Source organism: Phocoena sinus, chromosome 2 (assembly GCF_008692025.1).
Source record: "Phocoena sinus isolate mPhoSin1 chromosome 2, mPhoSin1.pri, whole genome shotgun sequence".
Lineage (NCBI taxonomy): Eukaryota > Metazoa > Chordata > Mammalia > Artiodactyla > Phocoenidae > Phocoena > Phocoena sinus.
In genome coordinates, this window is record NC_045764.1 from 93,487,774 (window position 1) to 93,515,062 (window position 27,289).

At 36.9% G+C, this 27,289-nt stretch overlaps 1 protein-coding gene and 1 non-coding gene across 2 annotated transcripts in view; one reads left to right on the forward strand and one right to left on the reverse strand.

The window, feature by feature from the left end:
- Nucleotides 1–27,289, reverse strand: part of KNL1 (kinetochore scaffold 1) — a 64,544-nt gene that overhangs the window by 26,345 nt on the left and 10,910 nt on the right. Inside the window, exons 5-10 of the mRNA XM_032624410.1 lie at nucleotides 25,644–25,705; nucleotides 17,777–17,829; nucleotides 16,845–16,878; nucleotides 14,394–14,431; nucleotides 8,270–8,322; nucleotides 2,367–7,460 (exon numbers count right to left, since the gene is read on the reverse strand). Of these exons, the coding sequence (XP_032480301.1) occupies nucleotides 2,367–7,460; nucleotides 8,270–8,322; nucleotides 14,394–14,431; nucleotides 16,845–16,878; nucleotides 17,777–17,829; nucleotides 25,644–25,705 (5,334 nt within the window). The remainder of the gene's footprint in view (nucleotides 1–2,366; nucleotides 7,461–8,269; nucleotides 8,323–14,393; nucleotides 14,432–16,844; nucleotides 16,879–17,776; nucleotides 17,830–25,643; nucleotides 25,706–27,289) is intronic.
- Nucleotides 13,984–14,056, forward strand: TRNAG-ACC. Its single transcript has one exon. It is a non-coding gene; the product is annotated as a tRNA-Gly (tRNA).

Genomic DNA, 27,289 nt, shown 5'->3' on the forward strand with positions numbered 1-27,289 from the left:
TATGAGAACAGATTTTTGTCTGTAAATCCCACTGAAGCATTCCCAGGACGTAAACAGTACCTAGGACATAGCAGATACCCAATAAATATTTATTAAACAAAATAATACTAATTTTCATAGAATCTATTCAGTTATACATTTTATATTACTGTTACAACTTTCTCAAAGCTTCATAGATGAACAATTTCCTCAGGACCTCACCTTAAAGAACCAATGAAATCATCTTCTAAGCTTATTTACATATTTCTTAACAGAGTTTAAACTTTGTTTCTATGAACCTATGATTCTTTCTTTTTTTCATAAATTTATTTGTTTTTTTATTTTTTTAATTTTTATTTATTTATTTTTTTTTGTGGTACGTGGGCCTCTCACTGTTGTGGCCTCTCCCGTTGCAGAGCACAGGCTCCGGACACACAGGCTCAGTGGCCATGGCTCACGGGCCCAGCCGTTCCGCGGCATGTGGGATCTTCCCGGACCGGGGCATGAACCCATGTCCCCTGCATCGGCAGGCGGACTCTCAACCACTGCGCCACCAGGGAAGCCCTGTTTTTTTATTTTTGGCTGTGTTGGGTCTTCTTTGCTGTGCACGGGCTTTCTCTAGTTGCAGCGAGCTGGGGCTACTCTTCGTTGTGGTGCGTGGGCTTCTCATTGTCGTGGCTTCTCTTGTTGCAGAGCATGGGCTCTAAGCACGCGGGCTTCAGTAGTTGTGGCACACAGGCTCTAGAGTGCAGGCTCAGTAGTTGTGGCACACGGGCTTAGCTGCTCCGTGGCATGTAGGATCTTCCTGGGCCAGGGATTGAACCCATGTCTCCTGCATTGGCAGGTGGATTCTTAACCACTGCACCACCAGGGAAGCCCCCTATGAACCTATTATACTTTCTAATCTTTATTTCTCCACCTGTAAAACTCAGTTTCACTGACAAGTTATCCAAATCAGTGTTCCCTCAACTTTTAAAATCTATGCCTTTTTTTAAAAGGTTTTTAAAATAACACTTATTTCTTAAAAGTTAACACGTGCAAAATAGGAAACCAAAAAACACAAGAAGAAAAAACAAAGTCATCCACAATCACAAGCAGTTTACTGTTTGATGTGTCGTCCTAGGTCTTGTTTGTGTACCTACAAAACTTAGCATCCATTTTTATGTAATTAAGATCATACAGTTATGTATCATGTTTTTTCACACATCATGAATATTTAACATTTCAAAGTCCCAAAGCTATGAGTATTTTGATAACCAAGAATACACTAAACCAACTCAATCTGGAAGGAAAAAATGTAATCCTGCCTTTCTTGGCAACAAAAATTTCATAAAAGACAAAAATGGCAACAGGCCTCTAGATAAAGATATTGGCAGAGTTATGATTAAAATACTACATTCCCTTAATGTTCAATTAAAAATGAGACATAATGCAACAGAGTACGTAAAGTATAATGCTTCTAAGAGGATTCATTACCTGATCTAAACTATTAAAGTATTAGCAAGGAGGTATGTTTCCACTGAATTACTTAATGTATTCCTATAGTATAGCCAAGAGATACACACATACATCAATGGTTATCATCAAAATTTAAATATGAACACATCCACATTTAGCCCTACCTTTATACTTCCTTCTGCCCCTCTGCTGCCAACCTAATGAACAAGTCCTGATGTACATTTCTCAGCTGAGGGTTTAACAATTCCATGTCCAAGATGTTGCTTTTTTATCAATTATAACAAAGATATTTACAAATGGGTTAATTCACTAGCTCTACTTTTTATCATACATTGTCACCTCAGGACTTCCAAAAAGCCTAGATGTTGCAAAATAAAGAACCTTCTATGACTTTTAAATAAACACAAAATCTCACTTACTTCACTTTGAGATACTGGGCTTGATCTAGGCATTCTCGCATCCTCGAAAGAAATGGACTTTCAACTTCTATATATCCTCACTAGCCAAGAAAATTCAGTCCAGCTTTTCTTTAAGCAGTTTGCATAATAAAAAAGCTTTTTACCCTCCAAATATTTTCACACTGAAGATGACTTGTCAAACCACATATACCCTGGCTAGAGATTCTAATATGCAAAGCCAAAATGACAAATCACTAGAAGTGACAGAATATTTAGAATTACACGATTTTGATATTTTTGTACTACTTTCCATTTCATTTTTTGTGACCATTTGTCACTTCAAATTGTGTTTAAGTCTAACTGCTAGTCAATTAATTTCTTAAGATTCTACATAGGAATATTTCTCCAGGCATATATATATAAATAAATATAATTGGAAATAATCAAGTCCTGGTTACCCGAGACTAAAATTAAAATTCAAGAATACTCATAAAAAATCAAGAACATTTCTTAATTCAAGACAGAGCTCACCTCCTGATCTTGTGCGGTATCACTAAACCTAATTTCACTTTTTCTGATTTTTTTCTCATCCTGAATATCATCTTCTTCTTCTTGTACCCAGGTTCTTTTTTGGCTATTGCAGGTTTCTTCCAGTTTATTTTCAGATGGTGAAATCTCTTTTTGGTATGTCTCAGTCAAAGCCTTTTCCTCAGTATCTATGCTAATAGAGTCTGAGGAATTAATCTCACCCGGATATATAGGAAGATTTTCCTCATTTATATATTGAGAGGGACTTAAGTTCAGTTTAGCTGCAACAAATCCAGTGTCTGAATGTTTACTGGAGACTGGCTGAGTTTCTAAGTTATTTAAATCAGTTGTGTCTCCTGGAATCGGCTTCAGGTCATCAATACCAGTGACACTACAATTTCTCCTGTTTGGCAATCTAGGCAAAAATATTCCCAAAGAACATCTCCTCACTTTATCTTTTATAGTCGTCATTAATGGTACAGAGATGGTTTCAGCTCCATTATGAGAAATTTTATTTTCTTCATCCTTATCATCTTTAACACTGCTGGACACTATGTTAACATTATGTATTTCTGTAGCTTGCACTATACTCATATTACTGTGTGCCTTATCTACTAATTCAAGTAATTGTTCTGGAGAAGGTGGTATATGAACTGGTTGGAAATCCAAAAATTCTTCAGTTTTTTCATTCAAATTATTCAGATGTGGTTTGATACTACTAAAAGTTGCAGCATTAGATGCAATTACAGGATCTGATGCTTCTCTAGGATTGATATGAGTTTGAATAACTTGCTTAGTCAAGTCTGAGTTACTGTGGAAATCTATAGCTGTATTACATTTAGCTGTTTGAATATTTTTCTTTAGTTCTTTTCTACAGGCCATAGTAAACTGTTTCTCATTATTGAGCATTGTGGAATCGTTTTCACATATGGGTTCAGAGGCATTTCCTCTAACAATATTTAAATTCTTATTTCCCACTTTAGAAAATATTGTTTCATCTTTACTGACAATACCCTGTCCTTGTTGAGGTAATGGATGTTGCTGGGCTGACAGATGATGCTGAGGAGCAACACAAACATCATCAACAAAGGTCTTCTTTAAACTATGCTCTGCATTATCAACAAAGGCCTCCATTTGATCCTTTGGAAGCTTACAAGATACTCGCTTTGAGTTAAGTTTAGTCATCTCCCCCAAATCTTCACCATATACTGAAGTTTCATTAGCTAATAGATTTGGGGGCTCCTTAATCAGATCTTGATCTTTGAGTACTGTTAGGACACAGTCTAACTGTCCTTGGGTACTGGTTTGAACAACTTTTTCCTTCTCTAACAAAGAACAAGGAGCAGAAAGAGGCAGTCCCTCAGATTTCAAATAATATTCACTAGCTAAATTGTTTGCATAAGGAAGCTCATTTTGCACTGGGCAATGACTGGCTTTTACATCATCTTTATCACATAAGGGCATGCCATTCTCCTCCAAATTATCAAAAAAGGAAACATTAGGTAAACAGGAATAATTATCACCGGATCCACAAACAGCAGCTGCAGAACTGCCTGTAAAACCCACATTTCTTCTATCTGTACTATTTAAGTGACAGCTTTCAATTTTGGCTTTTTCCAATACATAGGCCTGGACTACAACTTTCATGACCTCTTCATCCACAGCAGTGCTATGGAATTTGACTTCTGTCTCACCTTGACCCCCAGACAATGTATTAGTAGGAACAAAGGGTATCACATGATGCTTTTGCTCAGTGTGAAGAACAGTTTTGTTTTCTACAGCCAGTGCTTGTTCTTTAGTGATTTCTTGAACAGAGCTACCATCCTTAGGAAAAGAAATACCCAAGGTTTTTCCTTTAGCTATTCCAAATTTAGGGTACTCTTGAAGTATTTTCTCCATGGCTTGACAATCAATGAAAACAGTGTGGGACTTAGTAACTTCCAGATCACTGTGATTATCTACAAACATAACAGTTTTGTCCATAGGCCCAGTGGTTCTTTTATCTGGTGAGAGAGGTTTATATTCTAAGGCAGTTGTATGACTTCTGGTAATCTCCATATCATCCTGCCCACATGTATATAAAACAGTATTAGAAGTTCCTTCCAAAGGCACCCAATGGGAGTCCTCTCTATCTTCCAGGACACCTTTGTTATTTATTTCCACTGTACAGCTCTGGATGACATCCACACCATTTCTGTCATTCTTTGAAAATGCAATGGTCTTGTCATTTTTGAGTCTAAGGCTCTTCCTTCTCTGACTTTTGCCTGATAGAGATTCATTCAGAAATCCAGGCTTTTGTACATTTTTGTCATTTTTCCAAATGGTTGATTTAGACACTTCCATGTTATCAGCAGCTAAAAATGCTTGAGCTTTCTCTAAAGGATCACTATTAGACCATTCCCCCGGTAATGTTAGCTGGCTGACTTTTGCTACTGAACGATCACTTTCACCATTGTCCGGAAAGAAAACACCCCCCTTAGCAGGATTAGGTGTCACTTTTGATTTTTCTAGGCTTTTTCTTTTGGATAGTTCAAAGTTAGAGCTGTCTGGAAGCACAGTTTTCTCCTTTGCTTGGTAGTCAATGAAAACAGTATGGGACTTTGTCATCTCTAGTTCATCGTGATTATCTATAAACATTACAGTTTTGTCCACAGGCCTAGTAGCTATTTTATCTGGTGAGATAGTTTTACATTCTATAGCAGTTGTGTGACTTCTGGTGACCTCCATGTCATCCTGCCCACATGTATACAAAACAGTTTTAGAAGTTCCTGCCAAAGGCACCAAATGGGAATCATGTTCATCTAGTAAAGGTCTATGATTTATTTCCACTGTGTAACTCTTGGTGATATCCATATCATTCTCATCTCCCTCTGAAAACACAACAGTCTTATCAATTTTTAGTCTGCCAAGACTTTTCCTTTCACAAATTTTGACATCTTGCTTTTCATTCAGAATTCCAGTTTTGTCCTTCAACACACCCATGATATCATTAGAAATAAATACTCCAGTTTTTTCTATCGGACTTTCATTACATTTTTCAACTTTTACAGCTTTCTGTCTGTTTACTGTTGTTAGTTGGTTGTTAGTGTTTTCTAAATTAGTCTTACCTAGTTCTAGTACTTCAGAAGGACCAAATCCAATGACAACAGTGTGACTCTTGGTTAGGTCCATATTTTGCTCCTTCTCTGAACAAATAATTATCTTGTCATGAAAACAGTCAGGCGTGGGACTGCCTAAACTTTTCCTCAGTGGCTCAGGCAGTTTAGAATTCTGGTCTGGTACAGGTTTCACTGTTTGACTATTAACAGCAGTATTATGATTTCTCATGGCAGACTGTCCTTCTGATGAAAACAATGGCTTTGTAGTAGGAAACAAAGATTGCTCACAAGAAACTATATTTCTATTATTTCTCAGTGTTACTTGTTTATCAAGATCTCCACCAGAGTATACTATATTATGGCTTGTTGCTATGTTCTGGTTAATATCAGGTGACTGAGGAGAATCTTTATCAAGATAGGGTGAAATATTCAAAACTTGATCTTTTCCTTTGTCCCATGTGTCAGTTGGGATGTTTTTAGATATTATGTTTGGTTGTCGGGATGGTTCAATATGACCTTTAGTCATTTCTTCCCATTCATCTGAAGGGCTTATGCTGTGAGAGTGAGATTTACTGGTATTCTCAGATGCCAGACTGTAAGATGCAAGGGGAAACTGACTTCCTACATTAGCTATGTGACTTTTAGTCAAATCCATATTTTCATCTGTGAAGATTTCAGTCCTTTTGTCAGTCAATGAAGTAAATAAAGGATTTTCCAGGCTCTGCTGTAATCTTTCCTTAGATACATGAGGAACTGAGCTATAATTTATATTCATTTCCCCATCCTCTGACATGATTATGTGATTTTGGATCGTCATTTCTTGTTCAGATACTGGTGCAGCTGCTATTTGTACATTTGTCTGAACTTGTTTAAAAAATTGATTATCTATTGCAAGTGTGTGACTCTTGGTAATGTCCATGCTTTCTTCTCCCGAATAAATCGTATTCTCTCTGAGAAGAGAGATGGCATCTGGATTGGGATACATTTTAGAATAACTCCTGTCATGCTTTAGCAAATTCTTCTCCTCTCTCATACCTGAGAAACACTTGGTCAGTTCCATGGCATCGTTACAACTAGAATAGAAAAATGTCTTATAATCTTGAATAGCTGGACTGGAACATTTAGATTCTGGGATCATGGCCAATGTTCTGACGTCCTGGTTGGAAGTCTGTGTGACTGTCTGAATTTCTGTCCCTGTAATATGACTGCTGGTAATATGTATGTCACCTTCAGGGTTTAAGGAAGGGTCTTGAAAAGCATCGTTTGGTTTATTCTTAAAGACTGTCTTCTGTCCTAGTGCTTTAGCTCCATGACCTGTTGAAACATCCATCATGACATTCTGAGTTTGATTTTCTATTTCAGACGGATTATCTGCTGAAGGTAACTTCTGTATAGTGTGGTTAATTGTCAGGTCCATAAAGTCATTGCCATAAATTGTAATATCATCACCTTTAAATTCCCTTAAGCTGGGCTCACTGGATGTGGGAACCAAAGTCTGAATATTGGCTGTATGACATTGGGTAAAATTCATCCCATCGTCTTGTTCTCTAAAGAGTCTAGTCATATTACTGCTATTTGCATCTACACTAAGAGATACATGCATTTGATGCATAGAAGAGGCCCTATTGGATTCTTTGTAATGAATAGGCATCTCAGAATTTTCTTTATCAGGTCCTATAAAAGGAGAGGCATTCGATTTTCCTGTTTTCAATCTTTTTACGAAGTCATTGAAATTTATTTTCTTTTCTGAAAAAGTGCTTTGATCCCCGGAAAAATTTAATTCTTTCTTCATTCTTGAATCCTCAATGTGGAGCTTTAAGTTAGCCAGAAATGATGTGGTATCTATCTTGGTGGATTTTTCACTTTTGGTACAATCTAAAAGGCCTTTGGTAATCATCACAGTATGACTTGCTGTCAGGTCCATCTGGTTTTCATCTGAAAAGATGACTGTCTGGTCATTTGCATGTTTCCTTTCATGGTTGTATTCTGTAACTGAAATCTACAAAGAAAGGAAAATATAAGAGATCAAATCAAATGCAAACTTCTAAAAAGGTATTTTATAACATGTACTATATAGAAGGAGTATTATATAAACAATCCTAGATGATGGTTTCATGTTACATTGGTTTGTTTGAATCAATGGTGTGGTGTGCAGCACAGAATTTGTTATTTAAATTTTTTTCTGAAGTCTGTGAATACTTTTAGTGTTTCTGAACAAGTTAAAAGTTAATTATTCACCCACTAGACTGACTAAAAAATGAAAAGACTGACAATAGCAAATGTAACTATAATGTAAATTCTAATTGTTATATTAGATAGGTCATTCTCATTCTAAGACTTGGAAGGAATAAGTGCATGATGGCTAATTTATAGTACACTCTATACTCTTGGGTGGTTGAGTTGTCCTTGAATGCAGTGGTTTTACTTGTGAGGACATGGTCTAACTCTTTATTGCTCAAAGTATGGTCTGTGGACCAGTGCATTAGTATCACCTAGGAGACTGTTAGAAGTATAGAATTTTAGGACCTACCGCAGATCTGCTGGATAAGAATCTATATTTTAATAAAATCCTGAGATGATTCACATGCCCATTAAAGTTGAGAAGTCCTTATATAATTAACATATTTCCCTATTATTTAAACTGGCAGTGATTTAACTATACTTAGTTAACTGGAAAGGTACGTTTCCAGTTGGTCCATTTTGGTAAGTAATCCCTAAATCATGTCACTAACATGAAATTTTTTGTGTTTTAAAAGTTTTAACTATCAAATAAGATTAAAATATGAAGGCACTTGCATGAACTCATACCTCTTTCTGGGGCATCTGGGTCTGAATGGGAGCACAAAGCAATGTATTCATCCCTATTAAGTAAAAAGAAAAACTATAGTCAATGACAAAAATATATATCACCAAGAGCCTGACTTCCCTTTTCTTAGGAATTTCATCAGCTACAAGTATTTACTAAAGTTTTTTCAGTTACTAAGTCCTTCCTAAATTTCACTGAGACTTTAAAATTTTCCCATTTTAGAGACGGAGAGTTCAGTGATTACTGTATTCTCTGTGTGATTAAAATATTTTTCGAATGTGGTAGAGATTTTTAGAAGGTGGGATTCTGAAAGTGGAAAGTGTGGACTACTTTTTTTCCTCCTTCACTTCTCCATTTTTATTTCCTGGATAGTTGAAGTTACATAGTGAAGAGTACCAACTGATAAGACCAAAATGTTAATAGCATAGATGAACTTATTTGCAAAGCAGACAGACATAGACACAGAAAACAAATGTATGGATACCAAGCGGGGAAGGAAGGGTGGGATGGATTGGGAGATGGGGATTGACATACAAACACTACTACGTATAAAACAGATAACTAATGAGAATAGATTGTATAGCACAGGGAACTCTACTCAATGCTCTGTGGTGACCTAAATGGGAAGGAAATCCAAGGAAGAGGGGATATATACATACGTGTGGCTGATTCACTTTGCTGTACAGCAGAAACTAAGACAATATTGTAAAACAACTATACTCCAATTAAAAAAAACAAAAAAAGACCAAGATATTAGGGTAAGATTCTGAGGCATCTTTTATTCTATGTTAAGGAGTCTAAATGTTTCCAGGATGAGAGGTGCATTTTATAAAAATAATTCAAGAGAAGGAGAAGAAAGAAGATTCAAGAGAAGATAAACCAATGAGGAAGCTACTCTAAAAGTTCAGATACAACATGTTGAGAGTTTGTCTTAGGGCAAGAGACAATAAGAATGGAAATAAGGGATTAGACTCAAGACATTCTAGAACTAGAGATTGGTTCAAGATGGCGGAGTAGAAGAACGTGCACTCACTCCCTCTTGCGAAAGCACCAGAATCACAACTAACTGCTGTACAGTCATTGACAAGAAGACAGTGGAACTCACCGAAAAAGATACCCCACATCCAAAGACAAAGGAGAAGCCACAATGAGACGGTAGGAGGGCTGCAATCACAATACAATCAAATCCCATAACTTCTGGGTGGGTGACTCACAAACTGGAGAACACTTATACCACAGAAGTTCACCCACTGGAGTGAAGGTTCTGAGCCCAATGTCAGGTTTCCCAACCTGGGGCTCTGGCAAATGGGAGGAGGAATTCCTAGAGATTCAGACTTTGAAGTCTAGCGGGATTTGATTGCAGGACTTCGACAGGACTGGGGGAAACAGAGACTCCACTCTTGGAGGGCACACACAAAGTAGTATAGCATCAGGACCCAGGGGAAGGAGCAGTGACCCCATAGGAAACTGAACCAGACCTACCTGCTAGTGTCGGAGGGTCTCCTGCAGAGGCAGGGGGTGGCTGTGGCTCACCATGAGGACAAGGACACTTGCAGCAGAAGTTCTGAGTACTCCTTGGCGTGATGCCTCCCAGAGTGCACCATTAGCCCCACCAAAGAGCCGGGTAGGCTCCAGTGTTGGGTCGCTTCAGGCCAAACAACCAACAGGGAGGGAACCCAGCCCCACCCATCAGCAGACAAGCGGATTAAAGTTTTACTGGGCTCTGCCCACCAGAGCAACACCCAGCTCTACCCACCACCAGTCCCTCCCATCAGGAAACTTCCACAAGCCTCTTAGATAGCCTCATCCACCAGAGCGCAGACAGCAGAAGCAAGGAGAACTACAATCCTGCAGCCTGTGGGACAAAACCACATTCACAGAAAGATAGACAAGATGAAAAGGCAGAGGGCTATGTACTAGATGAAGGAACAAGATAAAACCCCAGAAAAACAACTAAATGAAGTGGAGATAGGCAACCTTCCAGAAAAAGAATTCAGAATAATGATAGTGAAGATGATCCAGGACCTCGGGAAAAGAATGGAGGCAAAGATCGAGAAGATGCAAGAAATGTTTAACAAAGATTTAGAAGAATTAAAGAACAAACAAACAGAGATGAACAATACAATAACTGAAATGAGAACTACACTAGAAGGAATCAATAGCAGAATAACTGAGGCAGAAAAACAGATAAGTGACCTGGAAGACAGAATGGTGGAATTCACTGCTGCAGAACAGAATAAAGAAAAAAGAATGAAAAGAAATGAAGACAGCCTAAGAGACCTCTGGGACAACATTAAATGTAACAACATTCACATTATAGGGGTCCCAGAAGGAGAAGAGAGAGAGGAAGGATGCAAGAAAATATTTGAAGAGATTATAGTCGAAAACTTCCCTAACGTGGGAAAGGAAATAGCCACCCAAGTCCAGGAAGCCCAGCGAGTCCCATACAGGATAAACCCAAGGAGAAACAAGCTGAGACACACAGTAATCAAATTGGCAAAAATTAAAGACAAAGAAAAATTATTGAAAGCAGCAAGGGAAAAACAACAAATAACATACAAGGGAACTCCCATAAGGTTAACAGCTGATTTCTCAGAAGAAACTCTACAAGCCAGAAGGGAGTGGCATGATATATTTAAAGTGATGAAAGGGAAGAACCTACAACCAAGATTACTCTACCCGGCAAGGATCTCATTCAGATTCGATAGAGAAATCAAAAGTTTTACAGACAAGCAAAAGCTAAGAGAATTCAGCACCACCAAACCAGCATTACAGCAAATGCTAAAGGAACTTCTCTAAGTGGGAAACACAAGAGAAGAAAAGGACCTACAAAAACAAACCCATAACAATTAAGAAAATGGTAACAGGAACATACACATTGATAATTACCTTAAACGTGAATGGATTAAATGCTACAACCGAAAGACACAGGCTTGCTGAATGGATACAAAAACAACACCCATATATATGCTGTCTACAAGTGACCCACTTCAGACCTAGGGACACATACAGACTGCAAGTGAGGGGATGGAAAAAGATATTCCATGCAAATGGAAATCAAAAGAAAGCTGGAGTAGAAATACACATATCAGATAAAATAGACTTTAAAATAAAGAATGTTACAAGAGACAAGGAAGGACACTACATAATGATCAAGGGATTAATCCAAGAAGAAGATATAACAATTATAAATATATATCCACCCAACATAGGAGCACCTCAATACATAAGGCAACTGCTAACAGCTATAAAAGAGGAAATCGACAGTAACACAATAATAGTGGGGGACTTTAACACCTCACTTACACCAATGGACAGATCATCCAAAATGAATATTAATAAGGAAACACAAGGTTTAAATGCCACAATAGACCAGATAGATTTAGTTGATCTTTAGGACATTCCATCCAAAAACAGCAGATTACACTTTCTTCTCAAGTGCACACGGAACATTCTCCAGGATAGATCACATCTTGGGTCACAAATCAAGCCTCAGTAAATTTAAGAAAATTGAAATCATATCAAGCATCTTTTCCGACCACAATGCTATGAGATTAGAAATCAATTACAGGGGAAAAAAATGTAAAAAACATAAGCACATGGAGACTAAACAATATGTTACTAAATAACCAAGAGATCACTGAAGAAATCAAAGAGGAAATAAAAAAATACCTAGAGACAAATGACAATGAAAACACGATGATCCAAAACCTATGGGATGCAGCAAAACCTGTTCTAAGAGGGAAGTTTATAGCAATACAAGCCCACCTCAAGATGTGGTACACATATACAATGGAATATTACTTAGCCATAAAAAGGAACGAAATTGGGTCATTTGTAGAGACGTGGATGGATCTAGAGACTGTCATACAGAGTGAAGTAAGTCAGAAAGAGAAAAACAAATATCGTGTATTAACGCATCCATGTGGAACCTATAAAAATGGTACAGATGAACCGGTTTGCAGGGCAGAAATAGAGACACAGATGTAGAGAACAAACGTATGGACACCAAGGGGGGAAAGTGGTGGTGGGGGTGGTGGTGTGATAAATTGGGAGAATGGGATTGATATATATACACTAATATGTATAAAATGGATAACTAATAAGAACTGCTGTATAAAAAAATAAATAAATAGAGTGGAAGTTGAAAAAAGAGAAAGAAAAAAAGACATTCTAGAACTGAAATCTAAAGGTTTAGGTAACAAACTGGATGTTGGAAATAAGGAAGGGACTGAAGATGCTATAATGAAACAGGAAATACATTTAAAAATTCTTAAGTTTAAAGGTAACTATTTAGAATATTTCAAAGAGTTTATGGCAACCTCGACTGAATATGATGAAGTAATTGTGGGCTTTTTATTAAAGCTTTATTTACATATCCAGCTTCCATTCTTGTCATTTACTTAACAAATATTGTTTCAGAACCTATTATGTGCCCCAGAACTCAACCATATACTAAAGCACAAAGAACAAGACAAAATTTCTGGACTCAAAAGAGCTCCTAGTTTAATAAGAGAGCCAAAAGTAAATACCTAAAATACAGCATGATAAATTCTACAATAGGGACTTCCCTGGTGGCACAGTGGTTACGAATCTGCCTGCCAATGCACGGGACAGGGGTTTGAGCCCTGGTCTGGGAAGATCCCACAGGCCGTGGAGCAACTAAGCCCGTGCACCACAACTACTGAGCCTGCACTCTAGAGCCCGCGAGTCACAACTACTGAGCCCACAAGCCCTAGAGCCCGTGCTCCACAACAAGAGAAGCCACCGCAATGAGAAGCCTGTGCACCACAACGAAGAGTAACCCCCACTTGCGGCAACTAGAGAAAGCCTGTGCGCAGCAACAAAGGCCCAACGCAGCCAAAAATAAAAATAAATAAATTTATATTAAATAAAACCTACAACAGACTAAGAAATAAAAGGGGTGTTGTAAGAGCACAAAACAGAGTGACTAACTCCTTGGTTTTGTCAGTGAAGGCTTGATTTAAGCCAGTATTACTTAATGTATGTTGCCAGATGGTGAACTGCTTATTATCAATTAATTAATTCATTTTGAGATAAGGAGCTTGCACCTGATGTAAAATTCCTTTCATCAGTAGAGCTTTGCTAAGAAAAAAATGCCGCTAACTAAACAGTAGCTTACTGCCATAGTTGGTTTACATTCTATTGCAAGTTCCTTTTCTGTCAAGGACTATAACAGTTTGTGGACTGGCTACTTTGAAAGCACTAAAGTTAAGCTAAGTGAAAAGCTAAGTTAAGTGAAAGATGAGAAGACTGTTAGACAAACTGTATTAGGAAGATCACTTTAGGCAGAGGAAATAGCATTTACAAATGGATACAGGCAGGAAAAAAGTCCACATGGGAAACTGCAAGTAGTTATTCATGGGCTAGAGCACAGGATGCCTATAAAGGGCTGGAGATAAACTTGGAGAAAAAAACAAGCCAAATTATAAAAGGTTTTCCAAGTTTATGCTAAAGAGTGTGGGTTTTATCCGGTATGCAAAATAGTGTCACTGAACAATTGTAAGCTGGGAGGTAATATGATAAGATTTAGAAATATGTAGAATGGACTAGAAGGATAAGAAACTAAATACAATAGCTCAAGAAAGAACAGCGAGGACTTGAATTCAAATACAGGCAGAAGGAACAGAGAATAACTAACAGATGGGCCAGATATTTTGGAGACAGAATTGAAAGAGAATAGGGCCTGAGGAATTCCCTGGTGGTCCAGTGGTTAGGACTCCTCGCTACCACTGCAGGAGGTCCAGGTTCGATCCCTGGTCTGGGAACTAGGATACCGCAAGCCGCACAGCCAGAAAAAAAGAAAAAAAAAAAATCAAAGAGAATAGGGCCAAATGGATATGGGGAAAGGAGGAAAAGGTAAAACATGACTCAATTCCTGACTTGAGCGAATGACAGTGAGTGAGAGTTCAAGACAGAGAACAACAGGAACAGCAGGTTTGAAAGAAATATTAGTAAGTTTGTGAAATTTTAAATTAAAGATTTTGTGTAAAGAAGAACACTTTCTCTACATTTTTTGTTCATGGTTCTCTTACATACTACTTTTCAAGGAATCTAGATAAAGAGAAAAACGTATGATAAGAAAAGTACTCTGATCATACTCACCAGTTATCTCACAGTAGTTATCTTCTGGATTCTTATTCCTAAAAATTATAAAGTAATTTAAAAATCTATACTCTGGACAATTACCAAGAATCACAACAGTTGAAAGAGTAGGGTAGGCAATAGGTTTTCGCAGGGTGACTGGCAGAAAACTCCAAAGACATCTTTAAAAAAAGACTCATCTGGGCTTCCCTGGTGGCGCAGTGGTTGAGCATCCGCCTGCCGATGCAGGGGACACGGGTTCATGCCCCGGTCCGGGAAGATCCCACATGCCGCAGAGCGGCTGGGCCTGCGCGTCCAGAGCCTGTGCTCCGCAGCGGGAGAGGCCACAACAGTGAGAGGACCGCGTACCGCAAAAAATAAATTAAAAAAAAAGACATCTAATACTGGCAGAAAAAATTACAAGGCAATTAAAGGACCTTACCATAAAATTTTTTCAGATATCTAAATTTCAAGAACACTATAAAAATATGTTTAATACATGCTGCTTGCTTTTTCTAATTTTTTATTAAAAATAAATTTTTTTTTTTGGTCATGCCACAAGGCTTGCGGGATCTTAATTCCCCGACCAGGGATTGAACCCGGGTCCCCTGCAGTGTAAGCATGGAGTCCTAACAGCTGGACCGTCAGGGAATTCCCTATTTTTTTTTTTAAAGAATGACCTGTAGGGGCTTCCCTGGTGGTGCAGTGGTTAAGAATCCTCCTGCCCAACACAGGGGACACGGGTTTAAGCCCTGGTCCGGGAAGATCCCATATTCCTCACAGCAGCTAAGCCTGTGAGCCACAACTGCTGAGCCTGCGCTCTAGAGCCCCGGAGCCACAACTACTGAGCCCACGTGCCACAACTACTGAAGCCCACACGCCTAGAGCCAGTGCTCTGCCACAAGAGAAGCCACTGCAGTGAGAAGCCCGCACTGCAATGAAGAGTAGCCCCGGCTCCCCACAAATAGAGAAAGCCTGAGCGTAGCAACGGAGACCCAACGCAGCCAAAATTAAAATAAATTAAAAAAAAAAAACAACGAAGAAATGAATGACCTGTAAAGCAACTCATTTTCTAGAAATTTAGCTTTAAAAAAAAAAGGTAAGTCAAAGGAAACAACCCAGGGAATTCCCTGGCAGTCCAGCGGTTAGGATTCCGCGCTTCCACTGCAGGGGACCTGGGTTCAATCCCTGGCTGGGGAACTAAGATCCAAGGGCGTGGCCAAAAAAAAGTTAACCCAAATGTCCGTCAATCGGGAGCTGACTAAATGTTGGTGCAGACATACAACAGATTATAATAGACTGAGGTAGATCTACATGTAACAACATGGAAAGTGCCAAAGACATTGAGTGATCCCATTTTTGTCTTGTCTAAAAAAAAAAAAGCTAAAGATAAACCATGCACTTGGTTATACATATAAAATTTCTGCAAGGACATCCAAAGTTATCAACAGTGGTTATCTGTGAGGAGCCTAAGTAATATGGCCTAGAGATTTTTCTGTGTCAATATATAAAGAGAATCTTTTTTTGTTTTTCCAGCTCAACACTAGTCAATTACATGGAAAAACTGTAATTTATTTAACCAGTCCCTTACTGATGGACCTTTAGGATCTTTTACATCTTTTACTATTAAAATAAATGTTACAGTGAATAACTTTATATCATCATTTCACACATTTACAAGTGTATTGGTAAGATAAATTCAGAGATGAAATCTCTGAGCCAAAGAGCATGTGCATTTAAAATTTTGAATGATATTGCCAATTGCCTTCTACAATATATACCCACTAGCAATGAGACTTTTTACCTATATTCTTAACTGATTAGATGAAAAATTATGTCTCAATATAGTCTGTTTGTATTTCTCTTATGATTAAGATAAGCATGTTTTCATTTGTTCAAGCCTACTGCTATTTAATTTTTGTATTAATGTTACAATAAGAAAAACTAGTTTAATGAAAAAAATCTGAGGACTTGGTATTTATTGTTTTGTACTAGCTCGTGTATTTGAGGATTTATATATGAAAGTAGAATGTTTCATCCCTCTTAATAGGATAAGGTGTACAATGCACATACTTATCAACTATAGCAGTATATTAAATTATGCAAAGAATTTGTTTTCTAAATTAATCCTAAGTATTCCACAAAAGGGAATGGAAATAAAAAACAAAAAGAATTTTAACTTTAAAAACACTTCATTTAGGGCTTCCCTGGTGGTGCAGTGGTTGAGAGTCTGCCTGCCGATGCAGGGGACACGGGTTTGTGCCCCGTTCTGGGAAGATCCCACATGTCATGGAGCGGCTGGGCCCGTGAGCCATGGCTGCTGAGCCTGCGCATCCGGAGCCTGTGCTCCGCAATGGGAGAGGCCACAACAGTGAGAGGCCTGCGTACCACAAAAAAAAAAAAAAAACACACTTCATTTAATAGGAATAAACAAGTTTTAAAGTATAATTTACATCACATTTTTTTACTTACTGCATAAATAGGACATTTCCTCCTGCTTCTGTTTCTATAAATAGAGAAAAGATTAAAGTTTTTCAATAATACACTGATTAAGCATTAGAAAAATTGCATAAGGACATTAACAATAAAAAAAAATACCAACGATGTACCTTTCATTCTGCCCCCCATGGCTCAAGTTACACTTTTTTTTTTTTTTACATCTTTATTGGAGTATAATTGCTTTACAATGGTGTGTTAAGTTTCTGCTTTATAACAAAGTGAATCAGTTATACATACACATATGTTCCCATATCTCTTCCCTCTTGCGTCTCCCTCCCTCCCACCCTCCCTATCCCAACCCTCCAGGCGGTCACAAAGCACCAAGCTGATCTCCCTGATCTCCCTGGCTATGCGGCTGCTTCCCACTAGCTATCTACCTTACATTTGGTAGTGTATATATGTCCATGCCTCTCTCTCGCTTTGTCACAGCTTACCCTTCCCCCTTCCCATAGCCTCAAGCCCATTCTCTAGTAGGTCTGTGTCTTTATTCCTGTCTAACCCTTAGGTTCTTCATGACATTTTTCCCCTTAAATTCCATATATATGTGTTAGCACACGGTATTTGTCTTTCTCTTTCTGACTTACTTCACTCTGTATGACAGACTCTAGGTCTATCCACCTCATTACAAATAGCTCAATTTCATTTCTTTTTATGGCTGAGTAATATTCCATTGTGTATATGTGCCACATCTTCTTTATCCATTCATCCGATGATGGACACTTAGGTTGTTTCCATCTCCAGGCTATTGTAAATAGAGCTGCAATGAACATTTTGGTACATGACTCTACAAGTTACACTTTTTGAGCAATAAGATGGATACTAAGTTATACCAATTATCTGGTTAGATAACCACAGCATAATTATATAGACAACAGATTTAGCAGGGATTGCAGTAACAAATTTACCTGAAATTTCTGACTTTTTCACTATTTTCATATGAGGGTCTGTCTGGAATACTCTAGAAAACAAAATAAAGATTACTGAAAATCTGCAAGGTTTTTTTTTTTTTTTTTTAAATAGTGTGGCTTGTAGGATCTTAGTTCCCTGACCAAGGATAGAACCTGTGCCCCCTCCAGTGGAAGCACAGAGTCCTAACCACTGGACTGCCATGGAATTCCCTGGCAATGTTTTATTGGGTAGGCCAAAAAGTGCCTTCGGTTTTTTAAGTAAAAATAAAAGATACATTTTTCATCTTCACCAAGGACTTTATTGAACAACGTATTTACCCTTTTTTGTTCCACTACCTTCTGCCATTTTTCAGACAACTTCATAATTCCATCTTCCCAAAAGATGGATCTTTTTGAGCAAAGTATTGTTCCAGGTGCCTTTTACAGTCTTCCAGGGGATTGAAATTTTTTCCATTAAGAGAATGTTGTAAAGACCAAAATGAATGTAAATCCAAAGGTGCAATGTCTGGTGAATATAGCGGATGAATCAGAACTTCCCATACAAGTTTTGACAGTTTTTGCCCGGTCATGAAAGAAACATGCAGTCTTGTGTTACCCTGATGGAAGATTATGCGTTTTCTGTTGACTAATTCTGGACTCTTTTCGTCGAGTGCTGCTTTCAGTTGGTCTAATTGGGAGCAGTACTTGTTGGAATGAATCGTTTGGTTTTCTGGAAGAAGCTCATAATAGAGGACTCCTTTCCAATCCCACCATATACAGAACATCAACATCTTTGGTGTGGTTGGTGGTGGTTCATTTCACTTGCCCAAGATCTCTTCCGTTCCACATTATTGTACAGTATCCACTTTTCATTGCTCATCACAATTTGTTTTAAAAATGGAACATTTTCATTATGTTTCAGTAGAGAATCGCATGCAGAAATATGGTCAAGAAAGGTTTTTTTGCTTAACTTATGTGGAACCCAAACATCAAAGCTATTCACATAACCAAGCTGGTGCAAATGATTCTCAACGCTTGATTTGGATATTTTGAGTATGTCGGCTATCTCCCTCATGGTATAACGCTGACTGCTCTCAATTATTGTTTCGATTTGATTGCTATCAACTTCAACTGGTCTACCTGACCATGGAGCATCATCCAGTGAGGAACCTCTAGCATGAAACTTCGCAAACCACTTTTGACACGTTCGATCGATCACAGCACCTTCTCCATACATTGCACAAATCTTTTTTTTGCGTTTCACTTGCTTTTCTACCTTCTTAAAATAAAGCATAATCTGACGAAAATGTTGCTTTTTTTCTTCCAACTTCAATATTAAAATGGCTATACAAAAATTCACCAATTTGGGGCTTCCCTGGTGGCGCAGTGGCTGAGAGTCCGCCTGCCGATGCAGGGGACACAGGTTCGTGTCCCGGTCCGGGAAGATCCCGCATGCCGCAGAGCGGCTGAGCCCGTGAGCCATGGCCGCTGAGCCTGCGTGTCCGGAGCCTGTGCTCCGCAACGGGAGAGGCCACAGCAGTGAGAGGCCCGCATACCGCAAAAAAAAAAAAAAAAAAAAAAAAAAAAAAAAAATTCACCAATTTTAATAAGTCTTTTTAAAAACGCATGCTGATATAACAGCTGTCACATACAATCTAACAAAATTGTTTCGAATGAAGTTAAAGACACTAAGTGCTACTAGAGCCATCTTACAGAAAAAACGGAATGAACCTTTTGGCCCACCCAATAAAAGCATATTTTATGACTGAACTGGATTTATCCCAGGAATGCTAAGATAACTCAACACCCCAAAATTTGTTTTATCATATTAAAGATTAAACTGGGAAAAACTCTAGTTATTTTAATAGATGGTCAAAAACATTTATAAAATCCAATATCCATTCTTGTTTAAATGCAAAACAAAAATCTGCAACAATAAATTTAACCAACAATAAAGGGAGAATAGGTGTACTGATTTTAACAAATGTAAATTGGCTGAGCTACCCTATTAAAAAATGGCTATTGACTAAATTTTTTAAAATTTTAAACTCAATCTACAACCTGTAAGTTACAAATTAAAATTTTTCACAGCTAAAAATTATCTGTGGACAAACAACAGAAAAGATAATTATGAAGTCATCCAACACATTAACTAAGTTTCATAGCAATAAAGTATTAGAACTAAACAAGGATGCTATCATACAGTAGGAGGAAAGTTATCAATGAAAACTAACAATGAATAAACCAAATTACATGTAAAAAAAAGAAGTCAGAGGAAAAAAATGAAAGAAATACAAAGAAGAAAATGCAGAAATATATTTAGATGCCTTAAGATCCAAATTTTAGAACACCACATATTAGGTACACAAAGAGTAAGTTGTAAATGTATATAATTAATAAAACATATTTAGCAAACATATGGAGACACCTAACTGAAAGGGCAAAATAATTCTTTCCTCCATATTTATCTTTCTGGATATTTATCTTAATTATGGTTGTTCCTTGCTCTCTCATTTTTTTTTTCAACCTATATAGTATCTGTGACACAAGGAAAGCTTTCAAAGGTACAATCTGTTGCAAAAATGATTTATGAACCAAGAAAGACACATGCTTTAATAACACAAAATTTAAAGGGTTTAACCAAACAAAAACTTTAAAATATTTTCTTCAATATCGTCTGGGTAGACAAGGAAATAAAAAATGAAATGTTTCAAAATGAGAAGGAAAAAAAAGCATAAATGAACAAAATGTAGAAAAAATAGTAATGAAAAATAAAGTACAAATTAAAATAACTAAGATAACAATAAAATCAGCTAAAATTAAGTGCTAAAATCTAATCTTTACAGTGCCTTAGGAAAAAAAAGGTACATTACTAGAGGTACTAAAACCAATAACAAAAATGTAATAATGACTATGTAACCATTGCTTCTTTTAAGTCCGGCAATTCTACTTTGGGGACTATAATCCCAAGGAAGTAACTCAAAAGAGAAAAGGTAATTTACACAAAAATATCTAACACAGCACAAGGAACAATCAAATGCTTAACAGAAAATTTAAAATAGTTATTTTTACATTAACATTAATATTCCTAAAGAAAACATGTAAGGAAATTCCCTAACAGTCCAGTGGTTAGGACTCAGTGCTTTCACCAAGTAGCCTGGGTTCAATCCCTGGTCAGGGAGCTAAGATCCACAAGCCAAGTGGCGCAGCCAGAAAAATCAAAAAAACAAAAAAACAGCACGTGAAGGAAAAGTCAGTCTGAAACAAAGGGAAGAAAATGAGTTATTAAATCAAACCTTGGTCACACCTATTCAAGGAGTATACTGGGAGTATACAGACAGAATCATTCAAGGCTTGCAACAGGTGTGTATGTACCTACTGTGGACATGGATTCATTAGCCTGGTGCCATTAAACATTCTGAACCATTCAAATAACTAACAGTTCAGATTCCATGATCAGCAAGCCATATTTACATTATAATTTACTTTCTTAGGTAGAATGCCTATAAGGAATGTATTGATCTACTCAAATAAGGGTTCTGATTCATTTGATTTGGTTCTCATGATATATTTAGTAGTAGCATTCTTATTTATACACAAATCTCTAGTGAATCTGTTTAGTAGAAGTCCATCTCTAAGAGATAGGCCCATTTTTGGTACAGAAAAAAACAATATGGAGTCTGCAAAGCCAAGGGCAAGATCTAGGAAGACAGTAGCAACGTCACCAAGGAATATACCACCTAGGGAAGTCTACTGGCAGGCAATAGCTAGTCTTCCCTGATAATAGCAAATCTTACTATGTCTTTCCCACCCCCCACTCCAAGAATTCAATACATATGAAATATTGACAACTCATGTTTATCCAGGAAGACGTTAATTGATTTGTGGATAAAAGATGGATAGAAAAGAAGTATAAAACAATTAAAATTACTATCAATCGACAACAATGAATTTATATTTCAGAAGGTACCTACTGTTTGGAACTACTCAGTAACAGAAAGATGTCACATAGTCTGCAGCTAAGTGGGAATCCCCTTCTTCACCCCTTACCAACATTTACTTACTACTCCTCTAAGGAAAAGAAGAAAACATGTTCCCAATAGCCCCACAACTGAAATCCTGGGCAACTATAAACTTACCCTAATGCAAAATCATGTTTTATATGGCAAATACAGAATTGAATTTCTTTAATCTGTCTGATCCTAAAGGTTTGTTAAGATAAAGAATTCGGAGGAGAGAGAGGAACAAATGAGGAATGGGAAACAATGCAGATCAAAGCCCAGGACTTTCCTAGGAAGATTTCTGGACAAGAAACAATCAAGCCTCATCCTAAAATGTTTAAATTCAAGGTTAAATTGATCTAGGAGCTCACCTCACAATAGGCCAAGTTAAAGAAATCTGAATTATACAGAAAATAAAATTTGAAGAAGGTGATACTAAGTAGACAAGCTATCTTTATGATAACTAAAAGGAGAGCCTGTTTACAAAAAGACAGGTACCCTGGAACACCATTACATCCCCTCTCCCTCCACAGAAATGTCTTGAAAATAAGTGGTTCAGGAAAACCCAACCCATTCAATGATGAGTAAAAAGTAAGGACACCATAAGATTAAAAGAAAGCAAAGTATAACATAACTTAACATAAGAAAAACACTCAGAAAAATGTTGTCCCAGAGAAAATGAAAATTGTATGCATACAGTTTTTTATGGACTTAAAAAACATAACAAATCAATCATCTCTATCAAAGACAGAAATGAAAGCAGAAATACAAGAACTCAAGGAAAAGATGGTAAGAAAACAGGAAATGACACACAAATAGATGAAACTCATGAAAGAAGCAGAAGAAAAAATATAATCATCACAGAATGAAGGCAAAACTGGAAGAGACATAAGGGTAAGTAAGTATCTTGGAAAATATGGTAAAGGACATAGAAAAAAATTTTAACTGAACAAAGTAAAAGAAAATAAAAGGACTTAAAAGAGAATATAATACAGAAGAAAAGCAAAGAATCTAAACATAATTTGTGTTTCTAAATTATGGAGTCCCTAACGAAATTTAAATAATGAAATAGAAAAAGATATTTAAAGGTTAATTCAATATTCAAGACCCAAAACAGTCAAAATAAAGATGTATCCAAGTAAAGTCAATAAACTTCAAAGATAAAGGAAAAAAAAATCTGTTAGGTAGCCTGTCAAAGAGATCTAGTTGTTTATGAGGGGGAAAAATCATGCTCTCCTCTGACTTGTTCATAGAAACAATCAATGCCAGAAGATACAGAATCACATTAACAAGTTCCTTAAAGAAAATGTGGGGTGGTGGTGGGATGAATTGCGAGACTGGGATTGACATACATACACTAATATGTATAAAATAGATAACTAGGGGCTTCCCTGGTGGCGCAGTGGTTGAGAGTCCGCCTGCCGATGCAGGGGACATGGGTTCGTGCCCCGGTCCGGGAAGATCCCACATGCTGCGGAGCGGCTGGGCCCATGAGCCATGGCCGCTGAGCCTGCACGTCCGGAGCCTGCGCTCCGCAACAGGAGAGGCCACAACAGTAAGAGGCCTGCATACCGCAAAAAAAAAAAAAAGATAACTAATAAGAACTGCTGTATAATAAACAAAAACAAAAAAAAAACCCTCAGTGACTTTGGTGTTTGATAAAAAAACAAAAACAAAAACAAAACATATTCAAAGTGAAAAAAAGAAAATGTGAACTTAAGATTTTATATCCAGCTAAATCTTCAAGTATAAAGGCTATGACTAACAGTCTGAGCGCCCAAGAACTCAGGGAGTATTGCTTCAATGAGCCTTTCTTGGGAAAACATAAGAGAAAAAGCTTTGGCCAACCAAGAGATAATTAGGGCAACTATAGTAATAGAACTGATGTGAACATTTAAATATATAGAATACAACTAAGACACAAATGTGACAGATGACCTAATGTCAAATACCCAGAGAGAAATAGAGAGATAAGAGAGTGAGAGAAAGGGAGAAAGAGATATAATACAACTTAAAAAAAAGGTGGGGTGAGGGAAGAACTTCCCTGGTAGTCCAGTGGTTAAGACTTCGTGCTCCCAATGCAAGGGGACCACGTTCGATTCCTGGTCAGGGAACTAAGATCCCACATACTGCAACTAAGCCCGCATGCCCCAACGAGAGCCACACGTCGCAACTACTGAGCCCACGCACTCTAAAGCCCGCACACCACAACAAGAGAAGCCCACACGCCGCAACGAAGACCCAGCGTGGCCAAAATAAATAATAAATAAATAAATAAAATTTTAAAAAAAGATGGGTAGGGAATGGGGGGAGAAAATGAGAGGAAGAAGTAGGCCAATAACTTCATCCATTATAAATGCCAAAGGATATCATATAATACAATGAAGTTTTATTTGAAGTTTAAGCATATTTAATAGTACAAAAGTATATTATTAAGTAAAATTGGGTTGGGAGAGAGGAAACAGACTAACTTTACCATTGCTTATACATGGTCAAACATTACACAAAGATATACCACAAAAATATAACAAAGGCAGAAATTTTAACATCAGTCTAGGTAGAATTTGGGTCAAAAAGCAATAAAGCAAGGATGAATATTTCATAATGCTAGAAAGTGCAATCCCGAATGAAGATATAACAGTGATGACTATGCACCAATAAACATAGAATAAACATTCATAAAGAAGAACTACTGGAAAGAGTAGGATGCACTGTCAGTTACAGACTAATTTACCTCTCTCATAATTCATGCAGATTAAAGTGACTAAAATTATATAAAATTACAGAAGACCCAAATAACATGCATAAAATGGATATATTTGATATATATCAAATTCTACACCCTAAAATACAAAATGTACCTTCTGTTCAAGTGGATGGATCATTCACAGAAACTGATCATATACAAGACCACACAGAAAATTTCAATAAAAATCAAAATAATACAAATTAGCATTCTCTCACTACAATATAACTGAAAATTAATGACCACAAGATGTCTTTACCACCTAGATATGAATGTTAAAGTTCTCAATTAAACAACTCTTCAATCAATGAGGAAATACAAATATACTGCTCAGCATCAAGAAAATAATCATAAAAACATTACATATAAGAATTACATTAAATTAATAACTTAGGGAGAAGTGATATCTTTATGATATTAAATCTTTTTATTCAGAAACTTGTCTTCATTTGCACAATTCTTTTTTTTTTCCTTTTTTTGGCTAAGCCACAGGGCATCTGGGATCTTAGTTCCCCGACCAGGGATCAAACTTGTGTCCCCTGCAGTGGAAGTGTGGAGTCCTAACCACTGGACCACCAGGAAAATCCCTGTACAGTTTATATTCTTTTATTATTATTATTTTTTTTTTATATTCTTTTATTATTAAATTTACAGCAACTAAATATAATATAATAGAAAAAGGACATTTACATTCTATCTGGTTATTATTTTTATATAGGAAATATATTAATTTCTAAATATTAATTTTGTATCCTGCTACTTCCTGTTTACAGAGGTATTTCAATTGATATTCTTGGATTTTCCTAATATTCAATTATTTAATCTGCAAAGGTGACAGATTTATCCCCATCTTTCCAATTTTTGTAACTCCATTTTCTTTCTCTAGTTTTTTTTTGTTGGTTAGCACCTCCAATACAATGTTAAATAGCAGCCGTAAGACATAGTTGTTTTGTTCTGGACTGTGAAGCGGATGCTTTCAGTGTTTCTCTTTTAAGCATAACAGCCTTTTAAATAACAATTTTCTAAAGCTTCTCTAATTGAAACACAAATTATCCAAATCAATTAGTACCAACACATTTGGTGTGACACACAAAAAGTATTACCTGTAACATTTTAATTATTTTTCTTTTCAACTTACTTTATAGTATCTGCAAAGCTGACTCGACGAGAGTTTTTCTTATTTCTCAAAGCATTGGATTCCTAAGGGCAGAGAATATATGGTATGATTTTTTTTTATATGGTATGATTTTTAATGAAACCACTGTGAATTAGGTCTCCAAGATTATGATAGACAGAGACCAGTTCTTATTCTGAATTAATGTGATATCATTAATTTTCATAATTAATCTGATTCTCCAAAAAATTCCAATATAGAAGCGCTTAACATGAACATGATTTTCAATGTGAAAATAAGCACAGTGACAAAAACAACATATTTAAGGAAGGTGATTACTATCCCTTACCTTTTCTCTCTCCTTTAAATGAATGGTTATTTTGCAATTAAGTAGAAGAAAGACTGGGAACAAACCAAGTGATATGTTGCCTATTATGGTAACCTTACTATACTATTTTCAAGATTAAAAAATTTTTTTTTAATTGCGGTAAAATACAATTCACATAAAATTTACCATCTTAACCACTTTTAAGAATTTTGATTTTGGGGGGGGTGGTGTGATGAATTGGGAGATTAGGATTGACATATATACATTAATACGTATAAAATGGATAACTAATAAGAACCTGCTGTACAAAAAAATAAAATTAAAAAAAAATTTTTTTAATTTTATTGTGGTAAGAACACTTAATCTACCCTCTTAACAGATTTTTAAGTGTACAATACAATACTGTTAACTATAGCAACAATGTTGTACAGCAGATCTCTAGAATTCATTCATTTTGCATAACTGAAACTTTATACCGTCGATTAGCAACTCCCCATTTCCCCCTCCTCTCTGTCCCTGGCAACCACTGTTCTCTGCTTCCATGAGTTTGACTATTTTAGACACCTCATATAAGTGGAATCATGTAGTATTTTTCCTTCTGTGACTATTTTACTTAGCATAACATACTGAAGCATCTTAACTGATTTTTTAATTTATTTATTTATTTCATTGCGGTGCACGGGCTTCTCAATGTGGTGGCTTCTCTTGTTGTGGAACATGGGCTCTAGACGTGCGGGCTTCAGTAGCTGTGGCTCACGGACTTAGCTGCTCTGCGGCATGTGAGATCTTCCTGGACCAGCACTCGAACTGGCGTCCCCTGCATTGGCAGGCGGATTCCCAACCACTGCGCCACCAGGGAAGTCCTTAACTGTTTTTAAGTGTACACTTCAGTAGTGTTAAGTACCTCTATATGGTCGTGCAACCAATCTCCAGAAATCTTTTCATCTTGCAAAACTGAAATTGTATATCCATTAAACAACTCCTCCTTTTCCCCGCCAACCTCCCCACAACCACAATTTTACGTTCTGTCTCTATGAATATGACTATTGTAGGTACTTCATAAGTGTAATTTATAAAGTATTTGTCTTTTTGTGACTGGTTTATTTCACTTAACATAATGTCCTCAAGGTTCATCCATGTTGCAGTATATACCAGAATTTCCTTTTTTTTTTTAACATCTTTATTGGAGCATAATTGCTTTACAATGGTGTGTTAGTTTCTGCTTTACAACAAAGTGAATCAGCTATACATACACATATATCCCCATATCTCCTCCCTCTTGCATCTTCCTTCTTTTTTTAAGGCTGAATAATATTCCATAGACGCCACATTTTGTTTATCC